This window comes from Rhopalosiphum padi, chromosome 3, assembly GCF_020882245.1.
Source record: "Rhopalosiphum padi isolate XX-2018 chromosome 3, ASM2088224v1, whole genome shotgun sequence".
Lineage (NCBI taxonomy): Eukaryota > Metazoa > Arthropoda > Insecta > Hemiptera > Aphididae > Rhopalosiphum > Rhopalosiphum padi.
In genome coordinates, this window is record NC_083599.1 from 6,142,065 (window position 1) to 6,163,419 (window position 21,355).

General features: G+C 24.6%; 1 protein-coding gene across 1 annotated transcript; it reads right to left on the reverse strand.

The window, feature by feature from the left end:
- Positions 1 to 4,237: 4,237 nt before the first annotated feature.
- Positions 4,238 to 10,472, reverse strand: LOC132927865 (MOG interacting and ectopic P-granules protein 1-like). The gene is made up of 9 exons (XM_060992445.1): positions 10,048 to 10,472; positions 8,466 to 8,557; positions 6,964 to 8,388; positions 6,593 to 6,875; positions 6,253 to 6,341; positions 5,247 to 5,632; positions 4,928 to 5,177; positions 4,720 to 4,855; positions 4,238 to 4,393 (listed from the first exon to the last, which is right to left on the reverse strand). The coding sequence occupies exons 3-8, from the start codon at positions 8,314 to 8,316 to the stop codon at positions 4,808 to 4,810; spliced, it is 2,409 nt and encodes an 802-aa protein (XP_060848428.1). The 5' UTR covers positions 8,317 to 8,388; positions 8,466 to 8,557; positions 10,048 to 10,472; the 3' UTR covers positions 4,238 to 4,393; positions 4,720 to 4,807.
- Positions 10,473 to 21,355: the final 10,883 nt, after the last annotated feature.

Genomic DNA, 21,355 nt, shown 5'->3' on the forward strand with positions numbered 1-21,355 from the left:
TTTTGTTTTTTTTACTAATTCTCAAAAATTATTAATAATCGGTCGTGGGTTGTTCGATCGCACGGCGTACACACTACACGCACAATACATACATAAATGATATATTTTATACGAATACGGGTAACGATCAGTTCGCATTTGAACGATAATCTAATAATTATAAACCAATCACTGTGAATATTTTTAAATAATATTCTCGTACTGTGTACAAAAATAAAACTTTTTCTATCCAAAAGATAAAATTATTATAATGATTGTTTATTTTTTTTCGTGACTATGAAATAGAGGACGGCCAAGTAGAAAATAGGTTTATTCTGATTAGACATTCGATTATTTTCAACACAACATTCAAGGCAGATATATATTTAGATATTAGTATACTTAAATTACTGGTGAGTAAACAGTAAACACTATAATATTATAGCGCTGAAGGAACTTAATTATATTTAATTGGTAGAGCAAATTTATTCAAAAACGTGGTGATATATTATATTTTAATAAAAATATTGTATTGGTACTATTTACTTGATTAGAACAGTTTATTAACATAACCAATAGTTATTGTTTAGTATCAGTATTTCTGATTTATTTTTTTTTTGTAGTTATGTTAATTAAGTACTTAAAAGTATGTTTTCTCGTTTATAAGTTTAATGGTGCGGCAAAACAAAATTTGTCTTAAAGCGGCAATTGTGTAAATCCGTCTCTGCCATACCACATATTTGCCGGTACTATTATACGAATTGGCCGACTTTGCGTATTATCAGTTTATTAATATTGTATAAACTGGAATACCGCGCTTCTAGAGTGAACCTTTTTTTCATTACTTTTACGACGTTAGTGGTCAAATATTTTTATCTAAAATAGATATAGATTCATAATATCGTGAATGCGAATCGCGTTGTTTTTTGTATTATCTGCTGGTGCGAAAAACACACTTGCATTTATTTGCCGGTACTTTTTACCCGTGCGGCCGTGCACTTACAGTAAAAAATAAGTGCACAGATCGCCTACTTTTTTTTTTATCAGTGTAGTTGTTTTGATAGTAAATTATCGTTGCAACGTGTGTTCAAATCGCCAACACTTTATAAAATTATATCTTGTGTCACATGTTGTGTCTTGTGTGCACTAATCGCACAGTGATTAATTGTTATTTTATTTCTATTATTTAACTAGGATCCGTCTGAACAGTTAGCGCTCCGAACAAGTTTTTATATAGTGAGTGCATATTATGTAAACTATTTATTTATTAATTTATGTATTTTATTATTTTATTATCTGTGCCCAAAAGGCCGTAATTGCATTGTAAACGTTTATAGAGGTACCTATATGAGGTACATTTTGTCTACTTTAATAAATGTTCAACAAGGATATAGATATCATAGTTAACATATTATATTATATTATCTTACTAAGACACACATAGGTAGATTATATATATGTATATAGTTAGTATAAAAATATTTTCATACTCATAAAATAATACACTCAGTATTTGCCCAACAAACCGGTCCACTATGGCACTATACTGGACTACTATGATTGAGTTACATTATTTCAAACAAGCATACATACATTTTTTCTTTTTTGGCTTTTTACAGGCCTTTCAGTCCCATTGCCACAACACACACAACAACTACTTGCCTCCACTCTTCTCTATCTTTTGCTGTTTCTTCCTCATTCCTTACTCCCAACATCTTCAAGTCTTATTTAATTCTATCTGTCCATCGTTGTCTGGTTTGTCCTCTAGGTATCTGTGCATTTGACTTCCAAGCAGTTATTTGTCCAATTAGATCTTTTGATCTCCATACATATCCGTCCCAACCTACTCGCATACTTACATACATTTATATAGCTATATTCATCTATCTGTAACTGTTAAAAGGATGCCAAACTGGCATGTGTTGTCTTTGTCTTACTAACGTGCATCATAACAAATTTTCGTTCAGCAGAATACATTTTGTGACGTTAGCTTTAATATTAGAGTAAATTTACCTATTATCAAATTTAAAGGTAAGAATATTATCTAGACAATGACATATGATTTTATTGATATTATCATTTTAAAGTGAGTTATAAATATTTTAAAGTTGTAATATTTCACATAGCTATAACTCACTTTAAAATAATAATATCATTAAAAGCATATGTCATTGTCTAGATAATATTCTTACCTTTAAATTTGATAATAGGTAATTTTACTCTAATATTAAAGCTAACATCACAAAATGTATTTTTTTAAACAAAAATTTGTTATCATAAATTTGTTTTAACGACCAACCAAATACTTAATGTATAAAGCAGTAGCAGTACCCACTTGCTTACTTTTTTTTAGCTTTTATTTTCTATAAAAAATAATAAAAAATTATTTACTGAGTCAATATTGTTGAAAAATGTTAGATTGCACACAAATTGTTCATATATTTATATAAAAATATATAGGGAAAATTCTTTTTACATGTATTTGAAGTTCAAGATTTAAAAAAAAAATTGCTAAAATCATGTCGATTTAAAAAATTTGTAGTAATAAATGTATATTATTTTCAATTTGTATAGCCTAAGTTTGTAAATGTAATACAATTTTTCTAATAAGTAGTTCAAATTGTAACTAAAAATTAAAAAATGTATAAATCAACTTGTGAAGAACCTTGTATTAAATTTCCAAGATTTTTGTCTGATGGAAAACATTTTTATTGACTTTATAAAAAAAAAATGAATATACCCAAAAATATTTTTTTTATTGGTGATTATTGTAATTATTTCAGTAAAATTTGAGGTAGACTGCTAATGAATAGTGATGGTTGTGGAGGTGGCTATAACAATAAACATAGGTGGCTCACCTGGCTTGTGTAATTTTATTGTACAATGTTAATGGTTAATTTTTTATTTTTTTTTTTGTTATATATGCAAATCAAAATGCCACCTTGCAAAGAATTGAATGTATAAATTTATTGCTATATAATATACACATATTATAAAAATAATTTATGTGTGTTTGTAACATTTTTTGACTGACATTGTTGTTTATTTGGGTGAAATCCTAGTAAAACAACAAAATACTACCTAAAAAGGTTTATTTTTGTTGTGTAGTCCAAAATGGCATTGATAAGGATATGGAGACATTCGATATAGATCAGAATAATAGTGATAGTGAACAATTTGTATACATACTACTAAATAATACAAACATATTAAAATCTCAATATTATGAATTATATTGAATCTTTTAAATTATCAAACCAGACCAACCTTTGCTTTTTTTATTTTGAATGTATATTTTCATAATATTAAGTATATTCTAATACATTTTAATTGTATGGAAATATAGATTCACTAGAAGTATACAAACCTACTATTGTATTGTATTTTAATTTTAGTTTTGTATATTAGTAGTAGTAAGTATAATTAATTGTTATTTAAAAACTACTTATTTCTTGAAATTAATTCAAAGCAAATTTGTTGTTGTTTTGAATAGAAATTATTAAACTCTGTATTTATTGCTTAGATAAAATTTGACATAGTTAACAAGCTTATCTTATCTTATCTTATCTTATGTTTGAGTAATAAATATTTCTCATTAGGTTTGTGATTTTATTTTAAAAAAATATTTAAATTTACAAGTCAAGAAAAGCATAAACTATTAATTGTTAATAAATATAAGTATCTTTTTGCAATATTTCAGACATTTATTATTTGAAGATAAAATAACCAAATAAATAGTAATTTTAAATTTATTCATTTATTACTAACTTTAATATATTTTATTAAATCAGTGATTATTCTGAACAAAAAGAAACTAAAAATAACATTTCAGAAAAAAATATAAGCTTATTCTATATTTTTAATAAACATCCAATATGGTACAATAATAGCATTGGTATTGGCATATTATATTGTATTTATCTAAACTAAAGTTAAATTATTAGAATAAATTGTTATGGCTTTTACAAATGTTTTCAATAAAGTAAAAAAAAAAAAAAATTATAATAATTAATTAAATAAATAAAGGATGGGAACAGTTCAGTTTTTAATTAATTATGTGATACATAAAAGTAATAAGTGCACTTCCATTGAGAAATAAACATAGGTACTGTTATTTACAGTTATGCATAGATAATACATAATATTTTTAAGAATAATATTAATATAAAATTGTTGATAATTACCTAGTAATACTTATAACAAATTATATATTCATAGATAACATTTTATTAAAATATAATTAAATATAGGTCTACACACTGTCCAGTGTAATCAAAAAATACAATACGATTTTGAAATCAACAACAATAATATTCATTATACTTATAAAAATTATATTAGGCGAATTATTAAATTTAAATGTAATTATGTTACCGTCCATTCTTTGGATCTGATTAAATATGACTCAAATAAACTAGAAAAGCAAACAACTATTAATAATATCTTTCAAGTACTTCAAAACTTAAAATCAAATATCTTCATATTATTTTTAAGTATATACAGCGAAACCTCCCTTAACAGACACCTCCAAATAGCGGACAAAATGTCAGCGACCAAGGGTGTCCAATCTTTAGACATTTCACTGTATATATATTAGAATTTATTAGTTAATAAGTAAATGAAGAATTACTATTAAGTTATTTTATTAAATGTATTTAATGATTAGGTTACTTACTACCCATATCATGTTTAAGAATAAACATTTATTATATAAGAATATAGAATTTTAAATTTTCATACTTTAGCCTTTGCTGTTTGAGTTAAACTTCATTTACGAGTTGATGTAACTGGCTTATTAATATTACAATTTTAACATATATTTTGAATCTTAGGTGGTTGTGGTTTTTGTAATAATTTCATCACTTATTTTTGATGGCTAATTAAATAAAAACAAGATTATTATTAAATTTTTTGAACATCAAATTCCAAAATAAACATATTAATTTACCTTTGGTGTAGCAGTTGTAGAAGTTGATGAAGTAGCAACAGGTTGATTGCCAAGAGTTTTTTTACTTGATTTTTTAGCTATAGATTTGTGTTTTAAATATACATGGTTTTCAAACTTTGTATACATTTTAAATGTTAAAATGCAATCCTTACATTTGTAAAATATGTTTGCTGGCCTTAATGAAATAGAGTGGTCACGGCATACATGTTTTAATAATTCACATAGAAAATCTTTACTACATATTGGACATCTATTTTTGATATTATTAAAAATATTAATACATGATATCTAGATAATTATAAAAATAAAATAATATTACCTTCCACCATCTTTCCCATTATTGGCAGCCTTTTGATAACGGGATGTGACCAAACCATGTGAACCTAGGAGATGTCTTTCAAGACCTTTATCAGTATAACATTTAAACTGACACATTGAACAATGTATTATTGGTTCATCATAACTCAGGCTTGGCCGAATTTTAACTTTATGTATAAATTGCATATGCTCACGCAATTTTTCTTTGTTTTTTATATAGTCATCACATATTTCACATAATAGAAAGGTTAATTTTTTGTTATTATTTGTTGAAGAGAATGATAACTGAGTGTGATTGAGTTCAGGTTTATACATGGTAGATGCATCAGTTGATTGTGTGCTATTTAATGGAAATGATAGAGGTAGATAAGTTGTAGATGTAGTTGCCTGTTGAAAAAATTTACTACTATTTGAATTTTGTTGAAAAAAAAAGTTTCTTATAAATTAACTAATCTATCAAGATAATTACTTTTAATATTTTTAAATAAATAAATTATTATTACCATTATAAGTTAGATTATTAAGCAATTAAATGTTTTAATTTGTTTAAATAATGTACCTTTTAGATTATGAGTAAAATAAATTATTTATTAATTTTACACTTCTGTTTTTAATTTTTAATATATTTTTTTGTTAACATTTTCATAAAGAGAATACCAGGGAGAATATCTACTTATTCAATTTTAAGTAGCATTATACATTAAAAGTTAAGTTTATATTGAATCTTTAAATAAAACATCAACTTTCACAGTATTTATTAGTAATAAGAATAATATATAAAATATATATATTTGTTTAGAGTTTGAAATTTAAATTAATTTGAATTTTAGTGTTTTAAAATGTTGACTTTAACTATAACACATAATTAAATTAAATTTGTAATACTTCAATTTACTTTTGAAGAAAGGGACATAACCAAGTTATATGGTAAGATTAAATAGGTACTTAAAAAAATATTTATTTTAAAACCTCTAATTTTATTTGGTAATATAGTACAAATTTATTACTTGATATGTGTGATTGTTCATTGAATACGGTGTAGGGATTATATTTGGATGATTGGTTGATGTAATACTAGTATTCTTAAATACAATTCCTGTGAACAAATGTGATAAAATAAATGTTGATTGAAAGTTGCATTTATATTAATTGAAATATAAATTATAGTTAATAGTTCAACTATAAATCATTCAAAATACTTGATAATTTTTTTCAAACTTAATCAATTAATTAATTTCATTTTATTTACTCAAATAAATTTAGTAAGCACTAAAGCATTAATATTTTAAATTAATAATTTATGGCTATTTGTTTTGATTGATTGGATTTATTAAGTAAATGACAAACCTTCAGAAATTTGTTTTGGCAGTATAGTTAAAAAAGAAGGTGCCATTTTAGGAAACTGCTGTCTTGGTGGTAAAAAAGTATGATCATTAGCTTTAACATCAGACACAGTTAACATTTTATTATATTGTTGTTGTTGTAAGTTCTGCACATTAAGATTATAAAATTGTTTAAATCTAGACGTAACTGCTCGGTAAACAGAACGCTCAAGATTAGAATTCAGCGAAGCTTTATTTTGTAATACTCTAGGTATTTTTGCTGGAGGTTCCCAATCTAATGGAGGTGCCTACAAGTAAACAATTAATAAACATAAATAAAATGGACTTGATATTATACATAATACATCATTTAATATAAAAAAAAATTGTATTCACCTGATTGAGTTTAAGTGGATATTTTTCCAAACAAAAATATAAATGCTGGTTTAATTTGCCCTTATGACTAACTTCAAATGGACAATTTGGACATTGATGTAAGGCTGGACCTTTTTCTAAATGCCTTTTAATATTGTGTTTATCCATGTGCAGTAATAATTTATGTGAACTGTCTTTTTGGAAAGTATCAACATTATAGCAGTGATTGGCTGTCATATTATGTGAAATCTCTAAATGATGATCCATTACTAAATTTGATTCAGATTTAAAATTACATAGTTCACACATTTTTAAATCAAATTGGAATAGATGATTATTTTTTTTACTAATTTCTAAAGTTTTAATTAAAGAATTAATAGCCATGTGATTTTCTTCGGGGCATTTATTACCCTTGCGATCCTTTTTTTTTCTTTGTGTTCTTAATAAATCGAGTTGAACATGCTCTTCAACAAGGTTTATACCTATTTGCATAAAAAATTTGCCAAATGGATTTTCAAAGTAGTTGAGACTTTGAATCTTTGGTTTAACATCTGTTTTTTCAGACACATTTTTTGATTTAGAGTCAATTTTTTTAGACCTATCTGATTCATCCACAAGCATTTGTTCATCAATATTTTTTTTACTACTATCCAATTTTTTTTTGTAACCAGATACCTTATTTTCTGATTCATTGATATCCATTTTTTCATTTGTATCCAATTTTTTGCTACACTTTTCTTCGTGATTATTTTTATTTTTTTTATCCAAAGATTTTTCATTTTCATCTTCATCTCTTTTATTATTTTTTATGTTTAAAATGTTATTAATAAATTCTTTTAATGATGTTTTAGGGAGTTCTTCATAAATAAAAGGCACAGTAAAAGATGGAGTTTCAACAACAAACATATCATCAGTTAGATTTGATAATATTATTGAAGGTTTAGGAACATTAATTGTAGTCGCTAGATTTGGTTTAGTAGTTAAAATAGAAGACTTCATAGTACTCGGTGAGCTTTGTACTTGATTATTGGAATTTTGAATTAATTTATTATTAATTGGTTGGGTGATATTCATTGTAGTACTTAAAGTGTTTGATTGCATGGATAACGCAATAGGTAAGTTAATTAGCTCTGTTAACATGTTAGTGTCAATAATAACCAAGAACTGTTCATTTTTATTACCTTCTTGTTTTGTTTCAGCAGTGATCTCCACCAATTGTGTAGTATTATTAACAACAATCGGTTTGTCAATCGATAGTGTTTTTTGAGGTGAAATTTTAGTGTTTTCACTTGCTAGAACACTATCTTTGTTTTCTTCCTCTCTGTCTCTAAAACTTTTGAGCTTGTTTATATTATGCATACTTTCTACATGCATTTAAAGTTATAACTGGTAAGTTTTAAATATTTTTATTCAATTCTACTGCCATAATTTTTTCTGGATCTACAGCTTTTTAAATAATCATTAGTTACAAATTTATTCAAGAATCTTTTATTAATTTTTATTTTTTATTTTATTTGACCTACTTTCAGTATGATTTTGATTATATTTATCTTAGTTGTCCTCTACATCTCATTTGTAATCTTATAAGCTAGTTAAATAGTTAAGCTGAACGAACCTGAAAATAAACAGCGATATTAAACATTTTAAATAATAAAAGCTACTTAAGTATACCTACAACATAATATAAGTTAATTCTTAAGACAGTAAAACTATTTAGTATTAATAATTTAAATGGTTAGTTAATTAAATTATTTAAGTTAAAATGTCTTATTGATATTATTTGTTGATTAAGTATTTTATTATTGAACTGCAACAATAAAATTAGGTTATAGTTATTGTTATCTATTTGATTTAAAATTTGAATTCTATTAAGTGCTAAAATTAAAATTAAAAAAAAATGTTTAAATTTTGTAATAGAATAAGTTAACACATATTTTTAAATTCAACTAATTAGAAATTTACAATTCAGTAATTATTCAAACATATTAAACTATAATATTAGGTATTTGTTATTTATTAGGAGTTATGACTAGGGATTGGAATTGTATGTATTTGCATATTCATACTGAGTGTCGTGCACAATTATGAAGGTTTGGTATTAAAATAAAACAGATTTTTAGGCCAAATTTTATTTTACATATTTAAAGAGTCTTAGCATATTTTATTGTTAAAGCTTATAATTTATATACTTTCTTACAATAAAAATGAGAATTATGTTGATCAACAATTGGTTTGAAATTATACACTATAATGGTATAGAATTATATGTGCAACACTACATAACACTGAATTAATAACATTTATACAGCTATTATTTATTAAAGAAAATAAATAATTACATGGTACTGCTAATGAGGTTAATGATTTGATCTCTGGTTGAATCCAATTTACTTTTCTTACTGGGTTTGTTACATTTGTTTATTGATATCAGATATCAAGATTTATACATTTTAAATTTTGTGTACAAACTTAAAATTATAGATAGTACTATCTACAGCCTATTGCTATTTTAATATTTTAAAACCTAGGTATTTATTTTTATGTATTAAAATGGTTATTTAATTAACTTTAAAATTGAAAAAATATATATAATATTATGTTTCACTGATGATACATTAGTTTTAATCAAACATAAAAATATTGATGAATCATATAACTTAGTGAATAAATGTATTAATGATATAAAAACATATATCCACATAATTCCAGTTCTTAGATATGACTAATAGAAATTTATTTATATATAGTTCATGTTATCAACAACTACGTATAAGTATTAACACTAATAAGGAAATTATGTATCTACCAAATTAAATGATTTACTCAATAAAATTAGTTTGATAGTTAACTCTAAACATTTTGAACATAGGTACTCAAAAAAAATAAATAAAAAATGGTCTGTTATTTTAGATTATCAGATTTCATATTGAGTTTTATAGTTTTTTCAATTTGGCCTCAACCGAATATAGGTATCCAAACATGCTACTCAAAATTTGTTAAGAACTCCAAAAAACTACTCGTATAAACTACTAATACGTACAAATAACTACTTGTACCTATATAACATTAAAAACAAATAATAAAAATTTGAAAATGTCTACTCACTCATTGTACATTGTCATTGAATGGAAGCTGAAACCCAACCTAACACCACCGCTAACGACCGGTATGATGCCATCATACGTAGAATTAAACAGTACAACTCATAATTATTTACTAACCAACATTATTGGTATTTTCTACCAACGTCGTAGATGGTGTCTCTTAGTCGTCACGAATTCACAACCCAATGAATGTTAATGTTAAATGTGTTTTTTACGCACGATGATATCCTATAATAGGTCGCCTATTCTTAAAAAAACGATTGACCATTACTAGTCTACGTTCATTCTTGAATTACGTAGTACCGTGTAAACAATTAAACGATGATTCGTAATTCGTATATGCTACGAACTAAGAATTTAAATTTACAAAATCTAACTTATTTTTGAACCTTGAACGTACTGGGCTGTATACGCGACTGCTACATACGGTACTAGTGGAACTACTAAATGTCAGTAGTTACTATATACTATATAGTTAGTGTCACACAAAGTGTGTTATACTCCTCATACAGGCGCGACTTAAACGCCATCTATAATCCACTCAATAATATTACTACATATTTTATTATTTAAAATACATCATTAATTATTACTTTTTTCAAATGGATGTATTATCTTTGTATCGTGCTGCATGAATTGGTGCATCGGTGCATTTAATAGTTTACGGTTTTTATTAAGCCTAATAACTTTTGCTTATATAAATTAATTCAATAAAAACAATTAATAATACATAATGTAGGTAGATTTTCTAGTATTTTTTGATACATATAATTTATTTTTCTCAACTACTGGTGAAAGTTTTAAGTTTCTACGACGTATGAATAACAAGAAGTATTTTAAATCGTTTTAGGATAGGTATATCGTTATTTTACGTGATTTCGTAAAAAATTAATTTTTTTTACAGTTATTTGAAGAAAAAGTTATGGAGAATTTTTTGTTGGGTTTTTTAACTTTCGGTATAAATCACAACAATTTTATGAATTTTCAACTTCAAAATTCCTTGCAAATTTTGACATATTTCGTAAACATTTGAACAATAAATGCTTATAAACAAAAATTGTGACCAACGATTTTTGATTTTTTTTTTTTTTTACTGCGATAAGTACAACTTATAATAAACCTTGTATTTAATTTTAAAGATTTTACCAAATTTTTTTATCGGCATTTCAAAAAAAAAAACTTAGAAATATCAAAAATTTAAATTGTCAATAAATAGCTTAAAAAAATCAAAATATTTTGAAAATTTAATCGTAAATAGATAACGTTAATATAAACATCTAGTGAAAATTTCAGACATACAAAAAAAAACGAACTCATCACTGTAAAAATGTAACGGAAAAACGGGAATTTTTTTTTACTTATTATACGATGATTTGGGCAAAATTATTTCGATGTACTGCATAAATAATATAAAATATTACTGTTAGAGTAATATACTATAATCATATAAATAAACTCAGTCTTAGCCAATAATTTTCTTTAATATATTATATGATTTATTGTTGAATTCGAATTTTTAATTTCTAAATTTCTAAATTTCTATTTTAAGAATAATATATATAATATATTAGTTTAACAATAATATACGGAGTTTCCGTCTCAGTATCCTATTGTTAAATATAATCGTCTGCTTTTAATCCCCTTCAGAAAAGTCATATAATTGCAGTACATTCTTGTATTTTATTATATAAACGAAATAAAATAACTATTAAATACCATACAACTCTGTGAGACATCGAGTAACAACACTATAAACAGGATTAGCAATTCCAGCAGATATATCTATAGCTATAGCTATATCTATAGCTAACGCAGTGACGTCCTTGAACTACCCTCAACAATGTACTGTAGTTGTACAAATAAAAATATATATATGGACAATTTATTGTATCTCGGTTTCGAACCCCAAAGCCATTATTCATGCAGACGAGGGGTCGATTATCGACGCCACTGGTATCGAATTGAGTTAGTTTGTATACGACAAATATTTTAGACGACCTTTATAATATTATTATACACTCGAAAATACTTCGTTCAAATTCAGTATGACCAACCCTAACTAAAATAATAAAAATACAAAATACAAAATAAAAGAATATTCACAATTGTACATTATAGTTAACATTCGAAAACTACAGCTGATAGCAACAATAATAATAGAAAGTTGATTTAAATTCTTACGAAAGAGAAAATTATTACAGATTTAAATTTTAAACACTTTGTACTTTATTATTATTTATTAAAATGTATTATCTACCAATCTCCAATAGTAAAAACAAAAATACTTCAAATATAAAGTATTCTTACTGTGGTAAGAATCTTTCTATAAGGAATTATAATGATAATAATAATATATTTATTTAGGTGTTTACATTTTATAAAGGTGTTACACACATTTTAAGTCTCTAAATATAATATGGAGTATATAGAGTAGTTTATTTTAATTATTTATATAAAACTATTTATTAAAAATGTTAAATGCAGATTTAAGATCCTTACTAATTAACTAAAAATTATAATTATTCATAAATTTTACGCACTTAGTTATTTTTCAGACACTTATTTAGTTATATACTGGTTATTCGACCAGCTATAATATAATTAAAATTATAATAATTTATGCAAAATAAAAATATGACCAACTAAATAATTGTAATTATTTATTACACTATTGTAAATCATTCGTATTGGCACTCCGGAAAATCCTTACTTTTTTTTCTTTTCCTTAGAGGACAAGTTGGAAAAAATGTATTTCAGATAGATCGGTCGTTAAAGTCTACGGAAAATATAAATCGTCAATTAAAATATATAATATACAAGTTAAAGGTATAGTTATAATAGATGGTAATTAAAAAAGTATAGCGATGATTAATTATACATATATAGGTAATCCATTATAAAATAATTTATTTTAAACACATTTATACTAATTGTCATATTGGGAAACATAAATGTTTGCTTAAAATGTTTTTTTACTTTATAATTATTTATAATAATAAAATAATTCAGAATGATATAGCTTATAATACCGAAACAAGATGTTAATATCGTTAGTCATTACAGACAATGTATACTATTCTGTAGCGAGTAGTGACCCACCAAAACTATAATTATTACTTACTTTTGGGTCACGACCCTCAATTTGGGAATCTCGTTATTAATGTTAATTTTTATAATACGGTGCAAACATTTTCGACTCCATAGCAGACCGCCGGTTCTGGATATTGGGTTGTGGATAAATGTATTGTTTGTACAATGCGGTGTTGTATCGAAAGCGACTTGGTATTGGTTGTAGGTATTTAGTATTTACCCAAAAATCAAAATACATAATAAATAATAATAATTATTATACATTCAATAAGAAGCTAAATTGTGTTTACACTGTTTACAGTTATCTAATATATACATATATTGGCATTCCCGTCTATAGGGCTTTTTAATACCTAAGTGAAATAACCGTTATAAAAGAGTAATTTAAATTTTTTATTCTGGTAGACTGATCAAATTCAGTAAAACTGCAACCCAAATTCGTAAAAAAAAAAAAAAATAATTTAATTAACAGTATTGATGTTTACAAAATGGAATTACATATATTAATATTATTCTTCTTCGAGTGATTCGTTCATAACTTAGGATAAAATGTTTTAAATACACGAGTTCCTTTAAAAATGATAATAAGAAGAATATAACAATAAAACTAATAGTAATAATAAATATACATTGTTTTTTTTTGCATAAGAATAATGAACATACCTAGTAAAAATAAAAATAATAATAAATAATAATATAATATGTGTTATAAGTTATAACTTATAAATTATGATATTGATAAAATATTTTTATATAATTTTAAGATCATAAATTGTTGACAGTTTTTTATTTGTGAAGAAAGCTTTTCGTATAATTTTAAAGCACTTATTAAAATAGCTGTTATATTTTGAAGTGTGTAATTTTGTAAAATACCTAAAAGATTCTTGTGATATGGTTATGAATGGCTTTGTCAATTAAGTTATTTTGTATTAGCTAATACAAAGTTATTTATATCATAATTTTTTTTTGGAGTTTCGTTTCTGAGTATAATATGGTGTAGTAGACTAGTAGAAAAAAGCCTAGGTTTATGATACATAATTTTTAGAGATGTTTATTTTGTGTTCTTGTATGCTGCTATTATATGTAATATAGGCTAATTAATTGAATTATTTTTTTAAAACATATATGATTATGTAGAGCAGTGATTATGCAGACTCTTGTACGCAAATATATATTTAGACTACATAAAAAAGGGTACAGTATAGTCCTCTTACACGCCGAAATTAAAACATCTGATATATTATGTGGAATTATGATCATACCTTCATTTTTAATGATTTAATTTTTGTTTATATAAATTATTAACCATTTTAAATGTTGATAATTTTTAGGTTTAGGATATTATACCTATAGTAAATAAAAATAACCAAACAAAGGTTTTTATTTTTTCGATTGATAACTCAATTATTGTACCCATACACTATGTATAAAAGACTTATAAATTAATAAATGCTTACAGATTATTATATTAATATAAACGTTCAAATTTTCTACTACAAAATAGATAATACAATAAAAAACATTGATTTTGTCAAGAGCTAGTTTTGCGTATAAAATTTGATGTTTTCCGTATTTATTTTGAAAATAACTACGATAGAACTAATTAGATCCAATTCATAATCAAAAACCACCATCAACATTGAAGACCCGCAGTCGTTAAAAAATCATTACATTCATCATTCTACCCATAATCTAAAATAATTAATTTTATATGTTAAATACTCCTGGTATATAATATATAAATTCCTCGAAGTAAACGTTATCATTAGCTAAAATATATAGTTAAAATGTCCTAAATAAAACGTAGATAATAATATAATTGTATCACATTTGAAAAGTAAAATAGTATTATCATTAACGATTTAAATTTTAAGCAATACGTTAGTATAATACATATTATACATTAGATTTTTTATATTCTAAAATTATATTGTCACCAATAAATCGAAAAAAAACGAAAGCCAATAATGACGAAATACACAGACAATTAAAGTACTTAAAGATCTATTTAAAGACCTTATTGGGTATCATATTGTAGTATATAATATAAAGTACAAGTGTACTCATATTCGTGGCTATAGCCTTTCAAAAAATGTATGTTTATGGCCTGCAATTTCTTTATTTTATTAGTATATTATACGCTAGGTACCGGTAATTAATATTGATTACCTATATGATATTTTATCCAATTATTTCGAATAATAGGTATTAGGTTTTTAAATACTGCATACCATGCACCAATTATACATATACAAAGTGATTTTTTGGTCAAACAATACTTATTATTTCAAAATCTATTAATGTTTTTGAAAGTACTTTTTTTCGTAATTTCCAGACAAATAAAATAATATATATTTTTATATTTCTTTTTAAGTTTCTAACTATATTAAACAACACACATTTTTAATTTCATATATTTCGAAGCAGAATATTGTTTGGAATATTTTGATACATAAAATTCAAACTATGTACTTACAAAGCTACTTTTCACAAGCACCAAAAAAATCATTTCTAGAAATTTAAAGCCCTATTTATAAATATCATCATCCTCACACCACTCAACTTCGCTAACCTAAACCCTAAATATTTATAACTTAAAAACTATTCATCCGAATTTTGGTTTTTATGTCTCAAAATATTTCGAAATATATTCTGCTTCGAATTATAAAATAAAAAATGCAAGTTGTCATTCAAAAAAGTTTTAAGATAGAAATTTTTTTTAAATATAATTTAAAAATTGTATAATCTTTTATTTTGACTGTGACTTATGTGAAAAAATATTTTCAAAAACGTTAACAAATTCTGAAATAAATGAATGTTGTTCGATAAAATATTCAATCTGTAGGTATGTAGATATAAATGCTGCATGGTAGAAAACCTATTATCCAATGTGATCTTATATCTAAGAAAACGGCAGATCTTTTTTTAGGTACAACTTTAAAAAAAACTGACTGTGTTTATTCATATACCATGTGTCCGCAGAAACAGTGTATACCGTATCACTCATAAGTCATAACCCTATAAATACTTATTTTTAAATTCTGTTTGTAGGACATTAAACTAGACTAATGGATCAATTCCTATATGACTTACAATTTTTTTAACTCATGTATTTTGTGCATACGTAACAAAACTGCAATTTTTTTTAATAGAAACCCCTAATTTGAATATTATTTCGTACATATTTTTTCATTTTAAACACCATAATATGATATTATTGAAGTAATAAGTTATTCACTATTTATGTATTATTATTTTATTTTATTATTAAATATTATGAAATTACATAATTAATTATACAATCATATATTCTCAAAAAAATAATTCTAAATTTTTATTTTCAATTTAATTTACAGAAATTATTTGATACATTTTTCGAAAGCCCCTAGTTTCATAAAGTTAAGTAGGACATGCCTAAAATCTAATCAACATTTAAACATTTTTTTTATTTATAGTTGTATGTATTTTATTGTAAATAAAAATCAACTTACAGGAGTTGCAGTAGATATATTAACAATTAACCACCTCTGTGTTAATTATCACCACGTCAATAATTAGCTGGTATTTTACATTTACATACCTATATATACTATGGAAACTTTAAAATTTTACAATTATCTATGATAAGGCGTAAAAATTAAATTAATATAAACTAGGGGTCTTTTATAATAATTAAATATTATTAATGTAATAAATGTGATGTTTTAAATAATTAGATTAAATCAACTTATCATAGTTAATAGTAAAATAAATTACTAACGGAAATATAAGTATTATGTAAAATATTCTAGGCTAACGCATCTTAAAATAATGTATTTAGTAATATTGGCTGAAAGACTGTCCCGAATCAGAATCATTTTTCGTATAAAATTATAAAACATTGAATTCAAATTTAAATTTAACATATCCATTACAGTGACTCTCTCAACATCTGTTATACAGCAAAGTAGTACCTATATTTACCGTTTTTTGTTTGTTCATAATATACTTAGTATTTTTTTTTAACAATTTATTGTAAGTAGTAGGTTAGTTAATCATGTTTTCTTATAACATTTTTGAAGTAGTTATTATTATTTATGAATTTCAAAACATCAATCCAACATTTCATTTACTGTTTGCGGTTCAAATGACCTAAGTATATTTAAATCGATGGAAATAATATCGTAGCTTATTATCATTTCGTTTTTTTTTTATTATCTATCGTTTTAATTATTTCCTTTCCTTGAATTTAGTGTACGAAGATGATAAATAATATTGACACGAATAAATAGCGTATAATTCGCTCACGTTCTAAGACATTTAAAATTTAAAAATAAAAGAAAACTTACACCAAAATATGCGTGATGAATTAAAAAAAATATTTCATGTGTACGCCAGACACTGTATAAGACGAAGGAAATATTTTTATTTTTCAATGAATTTAAACATAGTACCTACATGACTATAAAGAGGAAATTAATGTTTAAAGTAAATACAAAAAAAATATGCGTTCTAAAACAAAAAATAAATGTACACTTCTTTATTTTCTACTCTATTGTATAAAGGGTTTTCCTGAAAACTATATAGGAACCGTTAGACTACTCCTAAGTTTATTCTCGATTGATGTATATATGTATATTTTAAATTACCTTTATAAAATTATTTTCTTTCTCTGTGCTCTTATTCACATCCGTGAAATTAATTTACAATGTATAGATAATAATATTGTACCTTATACGTTTATTTAGAAAATAAAAACGGTACATTTGTTACCTTCACACAATATTATATTCATAAATTGTATGAATTAAGTGCACAACTATATATAAAATCAAAAGTTGCCTCCCCATCACACTAGTACAAGCCATAGCTACACATTACACATAGGTGCTATTTTTTCATGATTTTCCGCCTCTGAAAACGCCTCAATTGATATTAGTGCGTGTTTAATCTATATTCATTATTCCACACGCTTCTCACCGTTTTTGGTATCTTAATTGGCTAAACTGTTTCATAGAACAGTACGGGAATGACCTAATTACTATTTAGTATTTAGTTTATAAAGTGAAATAAATAAATAATAAGACAAAATAATAATTATTATATTATTTAATAATTAAATATATTTTTTGCTTTATTAAAAAAACATATTTTACTATCAGTTGAACGAAAAAGGTTATTTTTCAATGTTTCAAACGACATCGAAAAATTCTAGTGTAAGCGTGACAAAAACATGATATTTCTAAACAGATAAGTGCATTCAATAAATGTACCATAAAATGAATATTATAAGAATAGAAAATAAATTTTCATTTATGACAATTAAGTTGTACTTTAATACATTATAAATTAAAACGAATAGTTTATCAATATTATTGTAAAAATTTCATATTATATTATTTATATTAATTATATAATTCGTTAAAATATGAAATGTAAAAACATAATATTGTACGAGTACAAAATACATTTGAACCGCATTAATGTGTTCATACGCAATATGATTTATATAGAATTACATATTTTATATTTTTATTAAGTTTCTATAGTTATATTATTATTTATTAGTTATTGTCAATTAGAGTAAAATGTAAGTTTACTTAATAACCGTGTCAGTGCTCGAGAAAAATACATTTACATATTATGTAATTTTGAAAATCAAAAGTTGATAGTGGTCTTACTATTAAATATAAGAGAGAAAAAAAATAAAAATATTATATAGTTTTCGAAAAGCATAAAACAAATTTTTTGAAAAAAGTCAATGCTTGATTGATGAAATAATGATTGTTCAATGATAAAAGAATCATCTGTATATACAGGTGTGTGTATATATATATATATATATAGCTATATATACATTTGGAAATTTGGATTCAAGATCAAATGTACTAAACAATTTTAAAACATTTGTAATTTTGAAAGTAGACATTGTTATTACATTTTCTTTTATAGTACATAATATGTACATATAATCTTCTATTTTCCGATCAAACAAAAAATGTTTATCCATCTACAAATCTATTTATTGTATAATACCAAAATTATTATGGTATGCAGAACTTAATATTATATTATGACGTTATAAGGTTGATTTGTTGATTTATAATATTATCATATGACAAATCTAATGGTAGTAACAGTATTGAGACAACATCTTTACTTACGTCTTGTTATTTGTTATAAAATATTAAAATATCTCAAGACAAATAATAAGTTACAGCTTTTTTATACAATTTGTTCGACATGCACCTCGAGGTGGGAGTCCTACCCATGCAGTGGAGATACTGCTGGAAGCAACCGTGGCCGGAAAGGTCCAGGGTCATCTGGTACGTCCAGGGCACCTTAGGGACGGTCCGGTTAATCCACCTGACGAGATCTGATATGAGCCGGTGGGTCCACGGCGCTTTCCCTGAGCGCATCAACCTGCTGTTCCACTCACTGAGGGTGATCTTCCTCTCAGCCATAATAATCACACCTAAAACACTTCGTTATAACTCTGTGTAAAAAAAGCTAATCCCACAAAATTTTGGTCAACCATATTTTGGTCATTTAAACTTTAAATACTCATAACTAATAAATTTCTAGTACGAAATTTGATTTTTGAAGATAAATAATCAGTTATATTCTGCTATTGAATATAAATTAAAAATGGATGTTATCATTAAAAATAGTAAAAATCTTAAAAAGTAACAACGATACAAAATAAAAAATGTCTATGAATATTATTTTGCAACAAGGCGAGTAATAATGTGTAGGTACCATAACATATGTTCGAATTGCAATTAATTGTGACATGGAAACTATTATATTTTGTTCAGTAATAAGTAATTAAAATAAAAAATTTACGGAAAGCGCCAGCCTCATGATATTACGATAGGTAATAATATTTAAACTACGTTTAACCGATATGAAACTACATTTATTATTATTTAAGTGCGCAATTTACATGTAACTTATGTCCTTAGCAGGCCTAAAATTGTGTGCAGTAGCTAATATTAAATGTGCAGTAGAAAATATTAAATGTGTAGTAAAAAATTTAAAAGTGTGCAGTAATTTTTTCGGATTTTATAGATTTTTATTTGATTAATATTCAATATAAAATATATATATATATATTATATATTTTAATATTTTTTTTTTTATATTTTTTAATATTGATTATTGAAAATTATTAATAAGTAAAGCACGGATATATAGTACTAAAAAACTAGTAAAATCGATTGCAGTATTACACTAAAAACTACCAAAAATTGCACTTAAAATATTAATAATTGCACAAAAAATAACAGCGTTTTGTTATAAATGTTTTAAATTGACTGTTATAATCTAAAATTCTACCAAAAATATAAATATAAATAATTTAGTATTTTATTTGAAGAACAAATTATAACAATATAACGCATAATTGTTAAATAGTCATATTTCACAAATTATTTTAATATTATTATTTTAATGATTATGTTTATTTTATAAGATAAATGTAGATGTTACTACGGTTGAGTGTCGACTATATAACTAAAATAGTTATATATAAATCAGTAAATTCAATAAAATTGGAATAAAAATCCAAAAATTGAAAAATTGCACTTTAAACTTTTAGATTTTAATTCGTACTTACATTAAAACGTATTTAGCAGTATATTGAAAAAGTAGAAAAAAATGCAAATGCAACAACATCTGTGCCCTAATTTTAAATAATTATTAATAAATACCTAAAATAATTATGCAACAAAGTTATATGTGGCATGTGCATTGTGCACTACTAGGTCTATGTTTATTACTTTAAAATATTTTGGTGTGTGGCATTAGAGATGTAATTTCAACTTTTTAACATGGATGCTAAAATATTGAAATTACATCCCTGGAAAAGTGGAGGGGTAATCTTAATATTTGGCATCAAGGAAAATAATATGACTGCAATATAATAATATATATCATGAATTATGATACTCAAATGATATACAAGGTATTTCACCAAGCGGCAAGCCTGCTCAGTAACTATAACTCATTTTGCCTTTTTTCTCCAATTTTGGGACAAGTGCCCCGGTTCATTCCCTCCTCCTTAAATCCGGCCTGTGTAGTGAAACATACATAATTTAATATAGAATAATTATTATACTAGATAAGTATTAACCGGTGGCGAAAATAATGATCGTTTAGTTGGTAAATGCCAACAGGACACACAGCATAGATGTTTTTGTTCATTTTTTAATAACAAAATAATTTAAATATACGGAAAA

Excerpts from the sequence above, each read along its gene's own strand:
- LOC132927865 (XM_060992445.1), bottom strand. The coding sequence starts at position 8,316 with ATGCATGTAGAAAGTATGCATAATATAAACAAGCTCAAAAGTTTTAGA. Across the intron at positions 6,876-6,963 it reads ATCCACTTAAACTCAATCAG|GCACCTCCATTAGATTGGGA; the intron begins GTGAATACAATT and ends GTTTACTTGTAG. Across the intron at positions 5,178-5,246 it reads AATGGGAAAGATGGTGGAAG|ATGTCCAATATGTAGTAAAG; the intron begins GTAATATTATTT and ends TATCAAAAATAG.